The sequence below is a fragment of the Myxine glutinosa genome, unplaced genomic scaffold, assembly GCF_964187855.1.
Source record: "Myxine glutinosa unplaced genomic scaffold, kmMyxGlut1.1 SCAFFOLD_2118, whole genome shotgun sequence".
Classification (NCBI taxonomy): domain Eukaryota; kingdom Metazoa; phylum Chordata; class Myxini; order Myxiniformes; family Myxinidae; genus Myxine; species Myxine glutinosa.
The window spans coordinates 64,042-81,352 of record NW_027618213.1 but is presented as its reverse complement, the minus strand read 5'-3'; the positions used below and the strand labels follow the sequence as shown (position 1 = coordinate 81,352).

General features: G+C 46.4%; 1 protein-coding gene across 2 annotated transcripts in view; it reads left to right on the top strand.

The window, feature by feature from the left end:
* Positions 1-7,077: 7,077 nt before the first annotated feature.
* LOC137429572 (disco-interacting protein 2 homolog C) overlaps positions 7,078-17,311 on the top strand; it is a gene marked incomplete at its 5' end in the record, with an annotated part of 65,733 nt that continues 55,499 nt past the window's right edge. For both annotated transcript variants that reach the window (XM_078769339.1, XM_078769338.1), the window contains 3 exon segments: positions 7,078-7,180; positions 16,529-16,593; positions 16,782-16,875. In XM_078769339.1, the coding sequence (XP_078625465.1) occupies positions 7,078-7,180; positions 16,529-16,593; positions 16,782-16,875 (262 nt within the window).

Here is a 17,311-nt window from a genome sequence, read left to right as displayed (position 1 = left end):
GGTTGATGGTGGACCGTGTATGCCCTGTAGAAAACTGGGTGGTCGTGGGGTGGGACAAAGCACAGAGAGGGCAGAGGGTGCAAGACCACAAATGATGTGGCAGAAGATAGACACAAATGACCTGTCACACCTGTCTGCGATGGCCAAGCGATAGGCCCATACACTCGGCTTCATTGCCGGAGATTCCAATGATCCTGGAAAGCCTTGGTTTCCACGGTGTCAATCTGAGCAAGATGTGAGGCAGGGGTGCCAGCCCAGAGGTGGTGGAAGTACTCCATCACGCTGCGGATAAAGGTCGCGGAGGTGGCTAAGAGTTGAGGTGTGCCAAGGAAGGACGTTGTATGACGGAGGATGCTCGGTCGGCTGCTGCCTTTGGAGGCTAACTTTGAAATGTGGTGTGCCCAAGAGTGATCATGGCTGATAGTGGGACTCCGTAGTTTGAATGCCTGAACGTCCTCAAGAGGATCCTTTGAGAAAGTAGATAGGAGCGAGCGTGTGCCAGACGGACCTTTTGGAGGGAGGGTGCGGAGAGTGTGAGATTTGTCAGGATTGAAGGACATATTCCAAGTGTTTGACCTCTCGTAGACCATCTTGTCAAGGTCAGAGAGATAATTTATGAAGATCAGGAATAGGACTGGGCCCAGAACATTGCCTTGGGGAGCTCCGGCCTTGACAGGGAGAGGAGATGATGGGATTCCTTTGAGAGCCACAAGTTGACTACGAGAATAGAGGAAGTCAGTAATCCAAGAACGGAGTTGGCCTTGCATGCCATATGCAGTTTTGCGAGCAATGTGGGATGCCAGACTGTATCGAAGAGCTCTCCATGTAAGCCTTACATGGTATGTAATGTAAGCCTTACCATGTAAGCCTTACATGGTATGCTCACATTGAGGTGCGCTTACATTACTTTTATTTAGGTATGCTACGTCACTGACTTTACATCGAGGTATGCTAAAAGTGATTTTCTTTTTCCTTCCTGTCCTTCTGGTGGTGGTGGAAGTAGGGTGTTGGTGTTGGTAGTGTTGGTGCCTGACCAACCTGGTGTTGGCTTAGCGGCTAGGGTGCCGGCTTGGGATCCTAGGATCCTGGGTTCGAATCACGGTCGATCGCTGAATTAACGCCAGGGGGGTTGACTCAGCCTATCATCCTTCCGAGGTCGGCTAATTGAGTACCAGTTCACTGGTAATTCCCTGTTTGTCGCAAAAAGGCGACAAAAAGGGTTGGCGGCAGGAAGGGCATCCGGCCGTAAAACATTGCTTCAAAAAAGGGGACCAACAAAAACAACAACAACCACGGTGCCCGAAAAAGGCCAACCCCCGCTTTGCGGGGAAAAATGGCCTCTAAAGGTGTTTTTTTTGTTTGTTTTTGTTTTTTCCTGTCCTGCTTCCTTCATCCCCATCCCCTTTCTCTTCCTCATCCTCTTCCTCATCCTCTTCCTCTTCCCTCTACCCCCTTCCCCATTTCAAATTTGAACAAATCTTCTCTGAGTTATTTTTCTGTGTTTGTCCCATGAATATGAAAAAACTCGAATACTTTTTTGGAGCACTGTTCACATCTATCACCTCCCGTCCATCATCCCAGTTTTAGCCGCCATTGACTTGTCGCGCTGAAAAAGAAGTTCATGTAAGCATCCATTCATGAATATGATACCTTCCATTTTATTATCTTTATCTTTTATTAGCCTGGCGTTGGCTTAGCGGTTAGGGTGCCGGCTTGGGATCCTAGGATCCCGAGTTCGAATCCCGGTCGATCGCTGAATTAACGCCATGGGGGTTAACTCAGCCTGTCATCCTTCCGAGGTCGGCTAATTGAGTACCAGCTTGCTGGGATGAATGATCCCGGTGTGTACCCCGGTTTAGAATAGGTACACCGTGTCCCTGCGCATCGTAAGAGGCGACCAAGGGTTGGCGTCAGGAAAGGCATCCGGCCATAAAAACATTGCCTCAAACAGGGAACCATGAGGTTGTAGCGGCTGCCGCTGAGTTTTCACAATCGCCTTGCACCTATCAAGGACGCGGAGCGATCACCATGCCGGGCTCGTCCAGGACGCCCAGGCCCGCGCTCAACTTGCCAGGCCGCAGCCAGGACGCTGGGCCACGCCCCCTGGCGCCGGGCCTGGGCAAACCCCCTGGCGGAATAGATATATATTGCTGACTGATAAACGGTTTTTCAGAGTGCCTGAGTGTTTGATTTCATTAAAGCAACTCAGATGAATTCTAGCTTTTTGTCGCGTCCATTCTTCCGATCGACGTGGGAGCCCCGGCTCCTTCATTGGTGACCTATCGACATGGACACGGCAGTCGCCCTTAAACTGCCTACCTTCTGGGAGGCTCACGCGGCGGTTTGGTTCGCACAGGCGGAGTCCCTGTTCGCCCTGCGAGGCATCACGGCCGACGACACCCGCTTCCACCATGTGGTAGCTGCGCTCGGGTCGGTTACCGCGGCCCGCGCCCTGAGCCTCCTCGAAAGCCCGCCAGCCGCTGACAAATACGGCGCGATTAAGAAGCTGCTCCTCGATGCTTTCGCCCTCCCATCGGCGGAACGCGCACGGCGCCTGCTCGATCTGCCTGAGCTCGGCGACACGCGCCCTTCCGAGCGCATGGACTACATGCTTTCACTGCTCGGCGAGCACTCTCCGGCATTCCTGTTCCGGGAGCTGTTCTTCCGTCAGCTGCCTAACCCGGTACGCCTCGCCCTGGCAAGCACGACGATCACAGATCCCCGGGCCCTTGCCAGAGAAGCCGACAAGATCTCCGCCGCAGGACAGCGCATCGTAGCGGCGACATGGGACCCACCGCCGTCCGACGCAACACCCAGGGCGCCCGAGCACCCGGCACGGTCGACGGCCGAACTGCCGACGCCATTGGCGGCCGCTCTACCGAGCCGACCACCTCCGGCACGACGACCGAGGCCTCCACCTGACCAAGCGTGGTGTTACTATCATGCCAGGTTCGGACAGAAGGCCCGGACATGCCGACCCCCGTGCACCTTCGGCAGGCCGGGAAACGGCCGGGCCGGCGTTCATTACCAGCCATGAGCGCCGGCCACACGGGCAACTTACTGTTCATCACGGATAAAGCGTCCGGACGGCGCTTCCTGTGCGACACCGGCGCCCAACTGAGCGTCATACCCGCCTCTGACCAGGACAGGCAATCCGCGGTTTGCGGCCCCTCCTTAGTTGCGGCCAACGGATCGACTATCCGCACCTTCGGCCCGCGCAACGTCACCCTCTGCTTCGGCGGCCAACGCTTTGCTTGGACGTTTGTAACCGCCAACGTGCCCGTGGCTCTGCTAGGCGCCGACTTCCTCTGCGCACATGGACTGCTGGTGGACGTCCAACGGCGTCGTTTAATCAACGCTGAAACCTTCAGCTCCCTGGTATGCACATTGAGCAGCTCCGCGCCGACCGAGCTGGCATGCGCCGTCCCGGCGGCGAACGAGTTTGCTCGCCTGCTCACGGAGTTCCCGGCCCTCACGCGGCCGACGTTTTCGGCCGTCGCAGTACGGCATGGGATCGAGCACCACATACCAACCACGGGCCCCCCGGTCTACGCCAGGGCCCGCCGCCTCGACCCAGCCAAGCTCGCCGTAGCGAAGGCCGAATTCGACGCGTTGGAGCACCTCGGCATCGTGCGGCGCTCCGATAGCGCGTGGGCCTCGCCACTGCACATCGTGCCAAAGCCGGGGGGTGGATGGCGCCCGTGTGGCGACTACCGCCGTCTCAATGACGCTACCACCCCCGACAGGTACCCGATCCCGCATATCCAAGACTTCTCCGCCCGTCTGGCGGGACGGGTCATTTTTTCGAAAATTGACCTCATACGGGGATATCACCAGGTACCTGTCAGGGCGGCCGACGTCCCTAAAACGGCAGTCATCACGCCGTTCGGCTTATTCGAATTCTTGCGGATGCCGTTTGGTCTCAAGAACGCGGCTCAGGCGTTCCAGCGCTTGATGGACGGCGTGCTGCGTGACCTGCCGTTCCTTTTCGTTTACCTGGACGACATCCTCGTCGCCAGCACATCCCGGGCCGAGCACCTCCTCCACCTCCGGACGCTGTTCGAGCGCCTCAGCGAGCACGGCCTCATCGTCAACCCGGCCAAATGCCACTTCGGCACGACGGCCGTTGATTTTTTGGGCCATCACATCACCAAGAACGGGGCCGTGCCGCTGCCAACCAAGGTCGAGGCCATCACCACGTTCCCGCGTCCCCGCACCATAAAGGCCCTGCAGGAATTCCTGGGAATGGTGAATTTTTATCACCGCTTCGTGCCCCGCGCTGCTCAGCTCATGCGGCCCCTCTACGAAGCCCTCCGGGGCATGCCGGCCAAGCACGACATCGCCTGGTCCGCAGCAATGGATGCGGCCTTCCAAGGCTCAAAGCGGGCCCTCGCCGACGCAACACTGCTCGCTCACCCGGTGCTCAACGCTCCCATCGCCCTCACCACGGATGCCTCCGACTACGCGGTGGGCGCCGTACATGAGCAATGGGTGAACGGGGTTTGGCAGCCACTCGCTTTTTTCAGCCGGCAGCTCCGGCCGAACGAGCTCAAATACAGCACGTTTGACCGGGAGCTCCTCGGTCTACACCTGGCCGTCCGCCATTTCCGCCACCTCCTGGAGGGCCGACCTTTCACGGCGTTCGTCGACCACAAGCCGTTGGTTTACGCCATGGCCAAGGTCACGGAGCCATGGTCGGCCCGCCAACAGCGCCACCTCTCCGCCGTGTCGGAGTTTACCACGGACATCCGGCACGTCGCCGGCAAAAACAACGCCGTGGCCGACTGTCTTTCCCGGGCCAGCGCGAACGCGGTCCACCTGGGCGTGGATTTTGCGCTTATGGCGGCGGACCAAACCACCGACACCACGGTGCAAGCCCTCCGGGCGGCGGACACGGGCCTCCGCCTGGCCGACATCCCCTGCGCGGACACTGTCCTGCTCTGCGACGTCTCCCAAGGCCAGCCTCGCCCCATCGTGCCCGTCGCCTGGCAACGCCGCATCTTCGCCTCCCTCCACGGCCTTTCCCACCCGGGCCGGAAAGCTTCCCAGAAGCTGGTGTCGGCGCGTTTCGTCTGGCACGGCCTTCGTCGGGACGTCCGCGATTGGACCAGCGCCTGCACGGCCTGCCAACGGGCCAAGGTCCACCGACACACCCAGGCCCCGCTGGCACCTTTCACCGTGCCCGAACGACGTTTCGACCACGTCAACGTGGATCTGGTGGGCCCCCTCCCCCCGTCACGGGGGTTCACACACCTGCTCACCATGGTGGACAGGACCACCAGGTGGCCGGAGGCCGTTCCCCTCGTCTCCACCACCACCGCCGACGTGGCGCAGGCTTTCATCGCCACCTGGGTCGCCTGCTTCGGCGCACCGGCGGACATCTCGTCAGACCGCGGTCCACAGTTCACCTCCGAGCTGTGGGGCGCGGTCGCCCGCAACCTGGGGATCAAGCTCCACCGTACTACGGCCTACCACCCCCAAGCAAACGGGTTGTGCGAGCGATTCAACCCTCCATGAAGGCCGCGCTCATGGCCGGCCTTCAAGACGTCGGGTGGGCCGACCGGCTGCCGTGGGTCCTTTTGGGCCTTCGCACGGCCCCCAAGGAGGACCTCCAGGCATCCACCGCCGAGCTTGTCTATGGCCAGGTGCTACGCGTCCCGGGCGAATTTGTGCCCGACGCTACCAGTCCCTGGTCCGCAGCTCACCAGCGCTCGGACCTCCAGGAGGCCGCCCGACGGTTTGCCCCCGTGCCAACATCCCACCACGGTGACCCCCAGTCCTACGTCCCCCCAGCACTCCGCACAGCGGAGTATGTTTTTGTGCATCACGACGCACATCGGTGGCCACTCCAGCCGCCGTACGACGGGCCCTTCCGGGTGCTGCGACGGGACGACAAGTCGTTCGTCATCGACATCGGCGGCAGGTCGGACCGGATTGCTGTGGACCGCCTCAAGCCGGCGCACGTGGACGTCGACCACCCACGACGGGTGGCCCTTCCGCCGCGGCGAGGCCGTCCCCCGTCCACGGTGCCCCCCACTCGACCGCCCACCACCTCACCGGACCCCCTCCCACCACCCGCCAGGGGTCGCTTCGGCCGGGTCATCAGGACCCCCCTCAAATTGACCCTGCCGGTGCAAGTCGATTCTGGGGGGACGTGTGTAGCGGCTGCCGCTGAGTTTTCACAATCGCCTTGCACCTATCAAGGACGCGGAGCGATCACCATGCCGGGCTCGTCCAGGACGCCCAGGCCCGCGCTCAACTTGCCAGGCCGCAGCCAGGACGCTGGGCCACGCCCCCTGGCGCCGGGCCTGGGCAAACCCCCTGGCGGAATAGATATATATTGCTGACTGATAAACGGTTTTTCAGAGTGCCTGAGTGTTTGATTTCATTAAAGCAACTCAGATGAATTCTAGCTTTTTGTCGCGTCCATTCTTCCGATCGACGTGGGAGCCCCGGCCCCTTCAAGGTCATGGGGCCTCAGGGGTTAGCAAGGCTAACCCCCGCTCTGAATGAATGAATGAATGAAAAAATTCATTCGCTCTAGCGGGGGAAATGGCCTTAAAACGATCATTCATTCATATTCATCTCCAAATGCAGACAGCAAGTTGGACAAAGTCCAGATTATTGCACAATGATTATTTATCTATCCACACCAAGTGAGAGAATTCAGGGCAGTCATCAGCTTAATGGGCCCTCCTCTACAGGTAGTCATTGGTGCACTTTCATTGGAACACCTGAGCAATGGCGTGATTACTACCACGCCGTCTGCCAATTGGTTCGTTTTATGGTGAAGCTTGAAATGGTTAAAAATGCTATTCTAGTGCTACAGAACGGACATTAAGCCGGCTGTCCCATATTCGATGGTATGGTTGCAAACATCCCATGATGTGTTTTGCGGCATTAGACCCTCTCACAGACCGATACCGTGGCCATGTCGACCTTGTCGACGTATTAAACGGAATGTGGATGTTGAATGATGACACGGATATTTGCGAACAGTAGGAATTACTGTTTGAATGCGCCTGAATCATCAGAAGTTGACCATCTAACTTGTGACGACCATTACCCGTTGTGCAGTACAAGACGAGCAAGGAGGGCAGTGTGATGGGAATAACTGTTACAAGGCTCGCCATGTTGACACACTGCCAGGCCATCACTCAGGCCTGCAACTACATTGAAGGTAGGGTGGGGACAGGGAGTAGTAATAGGGGGCGTTAGCTCATGCCAACCTTTCCCACCCCCTTGGCCCTCTCTGCCCACCATCCACCCCCTCACTTTCTCCCCCACAGCGGGGGATGGGGCCTGGGGAAAATAAATGTGTATTTTGTAAAATACTGTGTATTTTTTACTGTGTAGTAAAATACTGTGTAAAAAAAAAAATACTGTGTATTTTTTTTGGTTTTGTTTTTTTGTATACAAGATCGAGGCTCGTGTAAGAGCTAACATCAATCACAAAAAAACCAAACGGACACACAAAACATATAATAAAGGGAGCGGGAGACAAGATGGGGAGAGAGAGGGAAGCACACAAGTACAACAGCAGAGAACAGGGACATCGGGAGATCTGTGGGAGGGGGAGGGCTTGGTGGGAGGAGCCACGGGGAAGGGAGAGGGGGGTGGGAGAAGTATAAAACACATGGACACTGCGAGGACTTCCAGGATTTGAATTAACGGGGGTAGAAGAGATGAAGGTTTTGGATGGGGGGAAATAAGAGATGGTGGTGAACAGCTGTTTTAAACACCTGGGAGGGAGGAGTGGGATTGAAGAGAGTGAGGAAGTTTGTTTCAGAGACGGGAGAAAAGAGGAGTGAAGGTGAGCAGAGAGCCTTGATTTTGGCAGTTTAACCATAAGAGGGTTGCTGGCAGATCTTGTGCGTCCTGTCGGAATATTTTGGGGACAGAGCACAGATAGAGCTGGGGGGGAGCAAGGCCGGAGAGGAGTCGGTCGAAGACAGAAAGACCACAAACCTGCCTGCGGGTATATGTGTGTGCGTGTGTGCGTCGTCCAGGTCACAACGTTTCCACCATTTGAGCTTTTGTCATCAAATCTTCAACACACCTTTATGATGAGAATATGGAGAGAATAATTTAAAACTAGGTCAAAATGTGAGAGGTCAAAAGCCTTGTTAGTGACTAGAAATAGGCCTTATTAGTGACTAGAAATAGGCTTTATTAGTGACTGGAAATAGGCTTTATTAGTGACTGGAAATAGGCCTTATTAGTGACTAGAAATAGGCCTTATTAGTGACGAGAAATAGGCTTTATTAGTGACTCGAAATAGGCCTTATTAGTGACTAGAAATAGGCTTTATTAGTGACTGGAAATAGGCCTTATTAGTGACTGGAAATAGGCCTTATTAGTGACTAGAAATAGGCTTTATTAGTGACTAGAAATAGGCCTTATTAGTGACTAGAAATAGGCCTTATTAGTGACTAGAAATAGGCTTTATTAGTGACTGGAAATAGGCCTTATTAGTGACTAGAAATAGGCTTTATTAGTGACTAGAAATAGGCCTTATTAGTGACTAGAAATAGGCCTTATTAGTGACTGGAAATAGGCCTTATTAGTGACTAGAAATAGGCCTTATTAGTGACGAGAAATAGGCTTTATTAGTGACTCGAAATAGGCCTTATTAGTGACGAGAAATAAGCTTTATTAGTGACTAGAAATAGGCCTTATTAGTGATGAGAAATAGGCTTTATTAGTGACTAGAAATAGGCCTTATTAGTGACTAGAAATAGGCTTTATTAGTGACTAGAAATAGGCCTTATTAGTGACTGGAAATAGGCCTTATTAGTGACTAGAAATAGGCCTTTTTAGTGACTAGAAATAGGCCTTATTAGTGACTGGAAATAGGCCTTATTAGTGACTAGAAATAGGCCTTTTTAGTGACTAGAAATAGGCCTTATTAGTGACTAGAAATAGGCCTTATTGGTGACTAGAAATAGGCCTTATTAGTGACTAGAAATAGGCCTTATTGGTGACTAGAAATAGGCCTTATTAGTGACTAGAAATAGGCCTTATTAGTGACTAGAAATAGGCCTTATTAGTGACTAGAAATAGGCCTTATTAGTGACTAGAAATAGGCCTTATTAGTGACTAGAAATAGGCCTTATTAGTGACTAGAAATAGGCCTTATTAGTGACTGGAAATAGGCCTTATTAGTGACTAGAAATAGGCCTTATTAGTGACTAGAAATAGGCTTTATTAGTGACTAGAAATAGGCCTTATTAGTGACTAGAAATAGGCCTTATTAGTGACTAGAAATAGGCTTTATTAGTGACTAGAAATATGCCTTATTAGTGACTAGAAATAGGCCGTATTAGTGACTAGAAATAGGCCTTATTAGTGACTAGAAATAGGCCTTATTAGTGACGAGAAATAGGCCTTATTAGTGACTAGAAATAGGCCTTATTAGTGACTAGAAATAGGCTTTATTAGTGACTAAAAATAGGCCTTATTAGTGACTAGAAATAGGCTTTATTAGTGACTAGAAATAGGCCTTATTAGTGACTACAAATAGGCCTTATTAGTGACAAGAAATAGGCCTTATTAGTGACTAGAAATAGGCCTTATTAGTGACTAGAAATAGGCTTTATTAGTGACTAGAAATAGGCCTTATTAGTGACTAGAAATAGGCCTTATTAGTGACTAGAAATAGGCCTTATTAGTGACTAGAAATAGGCCTTATTAGTGACTGGAAATAGGCCTTATTAGTGACTGGAAATAGGCCTTATTAGTGACTGGAAATAGGCCTTATTAGTGACTGGAAATAGGCCTTATTAGTGACTAGAAATATGCCTTATTAGTGACTAGAAATAGGCCTTATTAGTGACTAGAAATAGGCCTTATTAGTGACTAGAAATAGGCTTTATTGGTGACTAGAAATAGGCCTTATTAGTGACTAGAAATAGGCCTTATTAGTGACTAGAAATAGGCCTTATTAGTGACTAGAAATAGGCCTTATTAGTGACTAGAAATAGGCCTTATTAGTGACTGGAAATAGGCCTTATTAGTGACTGGAAATAGGCCTTATTAGTGACTAGAAATAGGCCTTATTAGTGACTAGAAATAGGCTTTATTAGTGACTAGAAATAGGCCTTATTAGTGACTAGAAATAGGCCTTATTAGTGACTAGAAATAGGCTTTATTAGTGACTAGAAATAGGCCTTATTAGTGACTAGAAATAGGCCTTATTAGTGGCTAGAAATAGGCCTTATTAGTGACTAGAAATAGGCTTTATTAGTGACTAGAAATAGGACTTATTAGTGACTAGAAATAGGCCGTATTAGTGACTAGAAATAGGCCTTATTAGTGACTAGAAATAGGCCTTATTAGTGACTAGAAATAGGCCTTAGTAGTGACTAGAAATAGGCCTTATTAGTGACTAGAAATAGGCCTTATTAGTGACTAGAAATAGGCCTTATTAGTGACTAGAAATAGGCCTTATTAATGACTAGAAATAGGCCTTATTAATGACTAGAAATAGGCCTTATTAGTGACTGGAAATAGGCCTTATTAGTGACTAGAAATAGGCCTTATTAATGACTAGAAATAGGCCTTATTAATGACTAGAAATAGGCCTTATTAGTGACTGGAAATAGGCCTTATTAGTGACTACAAATAGGCCTTATTATTGACTAGAAATAGGCCTTATTAGTGACTGGAAATAGGCCTTATTAGTGACTGGAAATAGGCCTTATTAGTGACTAGAAATAGGCCTTATTAGTGACTAGAAATAGGCCTTATTAGTGACTAGAAATAGGCTTTATTAGTGACTAGAAATAGGCCTTATTGGTGACTAGAAATAGGCCTTCTTAGTGACTAGAAATAGGCCTTATTAGTGACTAGAAATAGGCCTTATTAGTGACTACAAATAGGCCTTATTAGTGACTAGAAATAGGCCTTATTAATGACTCGAAATAGGCCTTATTAGTGACTAGAAATAGGCCTTATTAGTGACTCGAAATAGGCGTTATTAGTGACTAGAAATAGGCCTTATTAGTGACTAGAAATAGGCCTTATTAGTGACTACAAATAGGCCTTATTAGTGACTAGAAATAGGCCTTATTAGTGACTACAAATAGGCCTTATTAGTGACTAGAAATAGGCCTTATTAGTGACTGGAAATAGGCCTTATTAGTGACTGGAAATAGGCCTTATTAGTGACTAGAAATAGGCCTTTTTAGTGACTAGAAATAGGCCTTATTAGTGACTGGAAATAGGCCTTATTAGTGACTAGAAATAGGCCTTTTTAGTGACTAGAAATAGGCCTTATTAGTGACTAGAAATAGGCCTTGTTGGTGACTAGAAATAGGCCTTATTAGTGACTAGAAATAGGCCTTATTAGTGACTAGAAATAGGCCTTATTAGTGACTAGAAATAGGCCTTATTAGTGACTAGAAATAGGCCTTATTAGTGACTAGAAATAGGCCTTATTAGTGACTAGAAATAGGCCTTATTAGTGACTAGAAATAGGCCTTATTAGTGACTAGAAATAGGCCTTATTAGTGACTAGAAATAGGCCTTATTAGTGACTAGAAATAGGCCTTATTAGTGACTAGAAATAGGCCTTATTAGTGACTGGAAATAGGCCTTATTAGTGACTGTAAATAGGCCTTATTAGTGACTAGAAATAGGCCTTATTAGTGACTAGAAATAGGCTTTATTAGTGACTAGAAATAGGCCTTATTAGTGACTAGAAATAGGCCTTATTAGTGACTAGAAATAGGCTTTATTAGTGACTAGAAATATGCCTTATTAGTGACTAGAATTAGGCCGTATTAGTGACTAGAAATAGGCCTTATTAGTGACTAGAAATAGGCCTTATTAGTGACGAGAAATAGGCCTTATTAGTGACGAGAAATAGGCCTTATTAGTGACTAGAAATAGGCCTTATTAGTGACTAGAAATAGGCTTTATTAGTGACTAAAAATAGGCCTTATTAGTGACTAGAAATAGGCTTTATTAGTGACTAGAAATAGGCCTTATTAGTGACTACAAATAGGCCTTATTAGTGACAAGAAATAGGCCTTATTAGTGACTAGAAATAGGCCTTATTAGTGACTAGAAATAGGCTTTATTAGTGACTAGAAATAGGCCTTATTAGTGACTAGAAATAGGCCTTATTAGTGACTAGAAATAGGCCTTATTAGTGACTAGAAATAGGCCTTATTAGTGACTAGAAATAGGCCTTATTAGTGACTGGAAATAGGCCTTATTAGTGACTGGAAATAGGCCTTATTAGTGACTGGAAATAGGCCTTATTAGTGACTGGAAATAGGCCTTATTAGTGACTAGAAATAGGCCTTATTAGTGACTAGAAATAGGCCTTATTAGTGACTAGAAATAGGCCTTATTAGTGACTAGAAATAGGCTTTATTGGTGACTAGAAATAGGCCTTATTAGTGACTAGAAATAGGCCTTATTAGTGACTAGAAATAGGCCTTATTAGTGACTAGAAATAGGCCTTATTAGTGACTAGAAATAGGCCTTATTAGTGACTGGAAATAGGCCTTATTAGTGACTGGAAATAGGCCTTATTAGTGACTGGAAATAGGCCTTATTAGTGACTGGAAATAGGCCTTATTAGTGACTAGAAATAGGCCTTATTAGTGACTAGAAATAGGCTTTATTAGTGACTAGAAAGAGGCCTTATTAGTGACTAGAAATAGGCTTTATAAGTGACTAGAAATAGGCTTTATTAGTGACTAGAAATATGCCTTATTAGTGACTAGAAATAGGCTGTATTAGTGACTAGAAATAGGCCTTATTAGTGACTCGAAATAGGCCTTATTAGTGACGAGAAATAGGCCTTATTAGTGACTAGAAATAGGCTTTATTAGTGACTAAAAATAGGCCTTATTAGTGACGAGAAATAGGCTTTATTAGTGACTAGAAATAGGCCTTATTAGTGACTACAAATAGGCCTTATTAGTGACAAGAAATAGGCCTTATTAGTGACTAGAAATAGGCCTTATTAGTGACTAGAAATAGGCCTTATTAGTGACTGGAAATAGGCCTTATTAGTGACTAGAAATAGGCCTTATTAGTGACTGGAAATAGGCCTTATTAGTGACTGGAAATAGGCCTTATTAGTGACTAGAAATAGGCCTTATTAATGACTAGAAATAGGCTTTATTAGTGACTAGAAATAGGCCTTATTAGTGACTACAAATAGGCCTTATTAGTGACTAGAAATAGGCTTTATTAGTGACTAGAAATAGGCTTTATGAGTGACTAGAAATAGGCCTTATTAGTGACTACAAATAGGCCTTATTAGTGACTAGAAATAGGCCTTATTAGTGACGAGAAATAGGCTGTATTAGTGATTAGAAATAGGCCTTATTAGTGACTAGAAATAGGCCTTATTACTGACTAGAAATAGGCCTTATTAGTGACTAGAAATAGGCCTTATTAGTGACTAGAAATAGGCTTTATTAGTGACTAGAAATAGGCCTTATTAGTGACTAGAAATAGGCCTTATTAGTGACTAGAAATAGGCCTTATTAGTGACTAGAAATAGGCCTTATTAGTGACTAGAAATAGGCTTTATTAGTGACTAGAAATAGGCCTTATTAGTGACTAGAAATAGGCCTTATTAGTGACTAGAAATAGGCCTTATTAGTGACTAGAAATAGGCCTTATTAGTGACTGGAAATAGGCCTTATTAGTGACTGGAAATAGGCCTTATTAGTGACTGGAAATAGGCCTTATTAGTGACTGGAAATAGGCCTTATTAGTGACTAGAAATATGCCTTATTAGTGACTAGAAATAGGCCTTATTAGTGACTAGAAATAGGCCTTATTAGTGACTAGAAATAGGCTTTATTGGTGACTAGAAATAGGCCTTATTAGTGACTAGAAATAGGCCTTATTAGTGACTAGAAATAGGCCTTATTAGTGACTAGAAATAGGCCTTATTAGTGACTAGAAATAGGCCTTATTAGTGACTGGAAATAGGCCTTATTAGTGACTGGAAATAGGCCTTATTAGTGACTAGAAATAGGCCTTATTAGTGACTAGAAATAGGCTTTATTAGTGACTAGAAATAGGCTTTATTAGTGACTAGAAATATGCCTTATTAGTGACTAGAAATAGGCCGTATTAGTGACTAGAAATAGGCCTTATTAGTGACTCGAAATAGGCCTTATTAGTGACGAGAAATAGGCCTTATTAGTGACTAGAAATAGGCTTTATTAGTGACTAAAAATAGGCTTTATTAGTGACGAGAAATAGGCTTTATTAGTGACTAGAAATAGGCCTTATTAGTGACTACAAATAGGCCTTATTAGTGACAAGAAATAGGCCTTATTAGTGACTAGAAATAGGCCTTATTAGTGACTAGAAATAGGCTTTATTAGTGACTAGAAATAGGCCTTATTAATGACTAGAAATAGGCCTTATTAGTGACTGGAAATAGGCCTTATTAGTGACTAGAAATAGGCCTTATTAGTGACTGGAAATAGGCCTTATTAGTGACTGGAAATAGGCCTTATTAGTGACTAGAAATAGGCCTTATTAATGACTAGAAATAGGCTTTATTAGTGACTAGAAATAGGCCTTATTAGTGACTACAAATAGGCCTTATTAGTGACTAGAAATAGGCTTTATTAGTGACTAGAAATAGGCTTTATGAGTGACTAGAAATAGGCCTTATTAGTGACGAGAAATAGGCCTTAGTAGTGACTAGAAATAGGCCTTATTAGTGACGAGAAATAGGCTGTATTAGTGATTAGAAATAGGCCTTATTAGTGACTAGAAATAGGCCTTATTATTGACTAGAAATAGGCCTTATTAGTGACTAGAAATAGGCTTTATTAGTGACTAGAAATAGGCCTTATTAGTGACTAGAAATAGGCCTTATTAGTGGCTAGAAATAGGCCTTATTAGTGACTAGAAATAGGCTTTATTAGTGACTAGAAATAGGACTTATTAGTGACTAGAAATAGGCCGTATTAGTGACTAGAAATAGGCCTTATTAGTGACTAGAAATAGGCCTTAGTAGTGACTAGAAATAGGCCTTATTAGTGACTAGAAATAGGCCTTATTAGTGACTAGAAATAGGCCTTATTAGTGACTAGAAATAGGCCTTATTAATGACTAGAAATAGGCCTTATTAATGACTAGAAATAGGCCTTATTAGTGACTGGAAATAGGCCTTATTAGTGACTACAAATAGGCCTTATTATTGACTAGAAATAGGCCTTATTAGTGACTGGAAATAGGCCTTATTAGTGACTGGAAATAGGCCTTATTAGTGACTAGAAATAGGCCTTATTAGTGACTAGAAATAGGCCTTATTAGTGACTAGAAATAGGCTTTATTAGTGACTAGAAATAGGCCTTATTAATGACTCGAAATAGGCCTTATTAGTGACTAGAAATAGGCCTTATTAGTGACTAGAAATAGGCCTTATTAGTGACTACAAATGGCCTTATTAGTGACTAGAAATAGGCCTTATTAATGACTCGAAATAGGCCTTATTAGTGACTAGAAATAGGCCTTATTAGTGACTCGAAATAGGCGTTATTAGTGACTAGAAATAGGCCTTATTAGTGACTAGAAATAGGCCTTATTAATGACTAGAAATAGGCCTTATTAGTGACTAGAAATAGGCCTTATTAGTGACTACAAATAGGCCTTATTAGTGACTAGAAATAGGCCTTATTAGTGACTAGAAATAGGCCTTATTAGTGACTAGAAATAGGCCTTATTAGTGACTCGAAATAGGCGTTATTAGTGACTAGAAATAGGCCTTATTAGTGACTAGAAATAGGCCTTATTAGTGACTAGAAATAGGCCTTATTAGTGACTAGAAATAGGCCTTATTAGTGACTACAAATAGGCCTTATTAGTGACTAGAAATAGGCCTTATTAGTGACTAGAAATAGGCCTTACTGGTATTAGTCCGGCGGCAGCGTTTTAAGTGCGGGACCGCGAGTTCCTTGTTTTGCCCTCGAGACGAGTTCCGGGAATGTGGTTACTCGGGGAAAAGCCGATTGCACGGAGGCCTCTAACTCTGTAAACTGTTTCTTTTTCGGCAGGAAAAACTATCAAAATCACTTCGGTGTTTCATTATTTATTTACCATTGAGCTTCAATGTGGCTGTCCATGCCCGAGCTCTTTTTTTAACCAATTGAGCTTTTGTCATAAAATCTTCAACAAACCTGTATAATGAGAATATGGAGAACACAAATTAATAAAATATATGTATTTGTAGGTGTTGTTTTGGACAAGTTAATTTTGAGTGTCGTACGATGCGGACGCGGACAGACATTGCTTTTCGGAATGCTTTCTAGTTTGTATTTGCTGTCAATGATGAAAGTTTTATTTTGATTTTGATATTAACGTTTGAACCGCAGTTTCATTCTGGTAACCCCAGAGTTTCCCCAGAGAATGTGGACTCTGTCCTGGTCCGGCCTTGCTCAACTCGTACGTCGTGCTGATGATAAACTCCTCGGCCATTACCTGACATTTTAACCATTTTTTTCTCGATGTGTAACGCCCCTCCCCTGTCATTCTGTAGGTGAGACCTTGGTGAATGTTCTGGATTTTAAGAAAGATGTGGGCCTGTGGCACGGGATCTTTGCAGTGAGTACCTGGACCGTTTGGGTTACAACAGAATTATGTTTTTTTGTGGGCTCGCCATTTATCGAGGTACTGGGATCAAAAGGGATCAAAATCTAGGTGTTCGCTAGGTGTTCGACAAGCTGTGCTGGGATTTCAAGCCGTTGAGTCTTTCTTACACGTTGCGTGTGCTTGTCCGTGTGTGCCCGCAGAGTGTTATGAACATGATGCACGTGATCTGCGTCCCGTATTCTTTGATGAAGGTGAACCCTGTGTCCTGGATTCAGAAGGTCTATGCTTACAAGGGTAAGCTCAAAATGGCCTGTCGATTATGTTTCTTTTAATGGTTCCTCAATTGATGGAATAGGAGGAACCACCTTTGGAGGCCATTTTTCCCCGCAGAGCAGGCGTTGGCCTTTTTCGGGCACCGTGGTCCCCTTTTTTGAAGCAATGTTTTACAGCCGGATGCCCTTCCTGCCACCAACCCTGTTAGTCGCCTCTTGCGACACACAGGGAATTACCAGTGAACTGGTACTCAATTTGCCGACCTCGGAACTGGCGTTAATTCAGCGATCGACCGGGATTCGAACCCAGGATCCTTGGATCCCAAGCTGGCACCTTAACCGCAAAGCCGGCACCAGGCTCCTTTGATGGAATAGGAGGATAAGGAATATATTAAACAGTTTCGAATGTGCATGTTATCCAAAAAATACGACCGTGGGTCCTGAAGCTCACCTGGGTC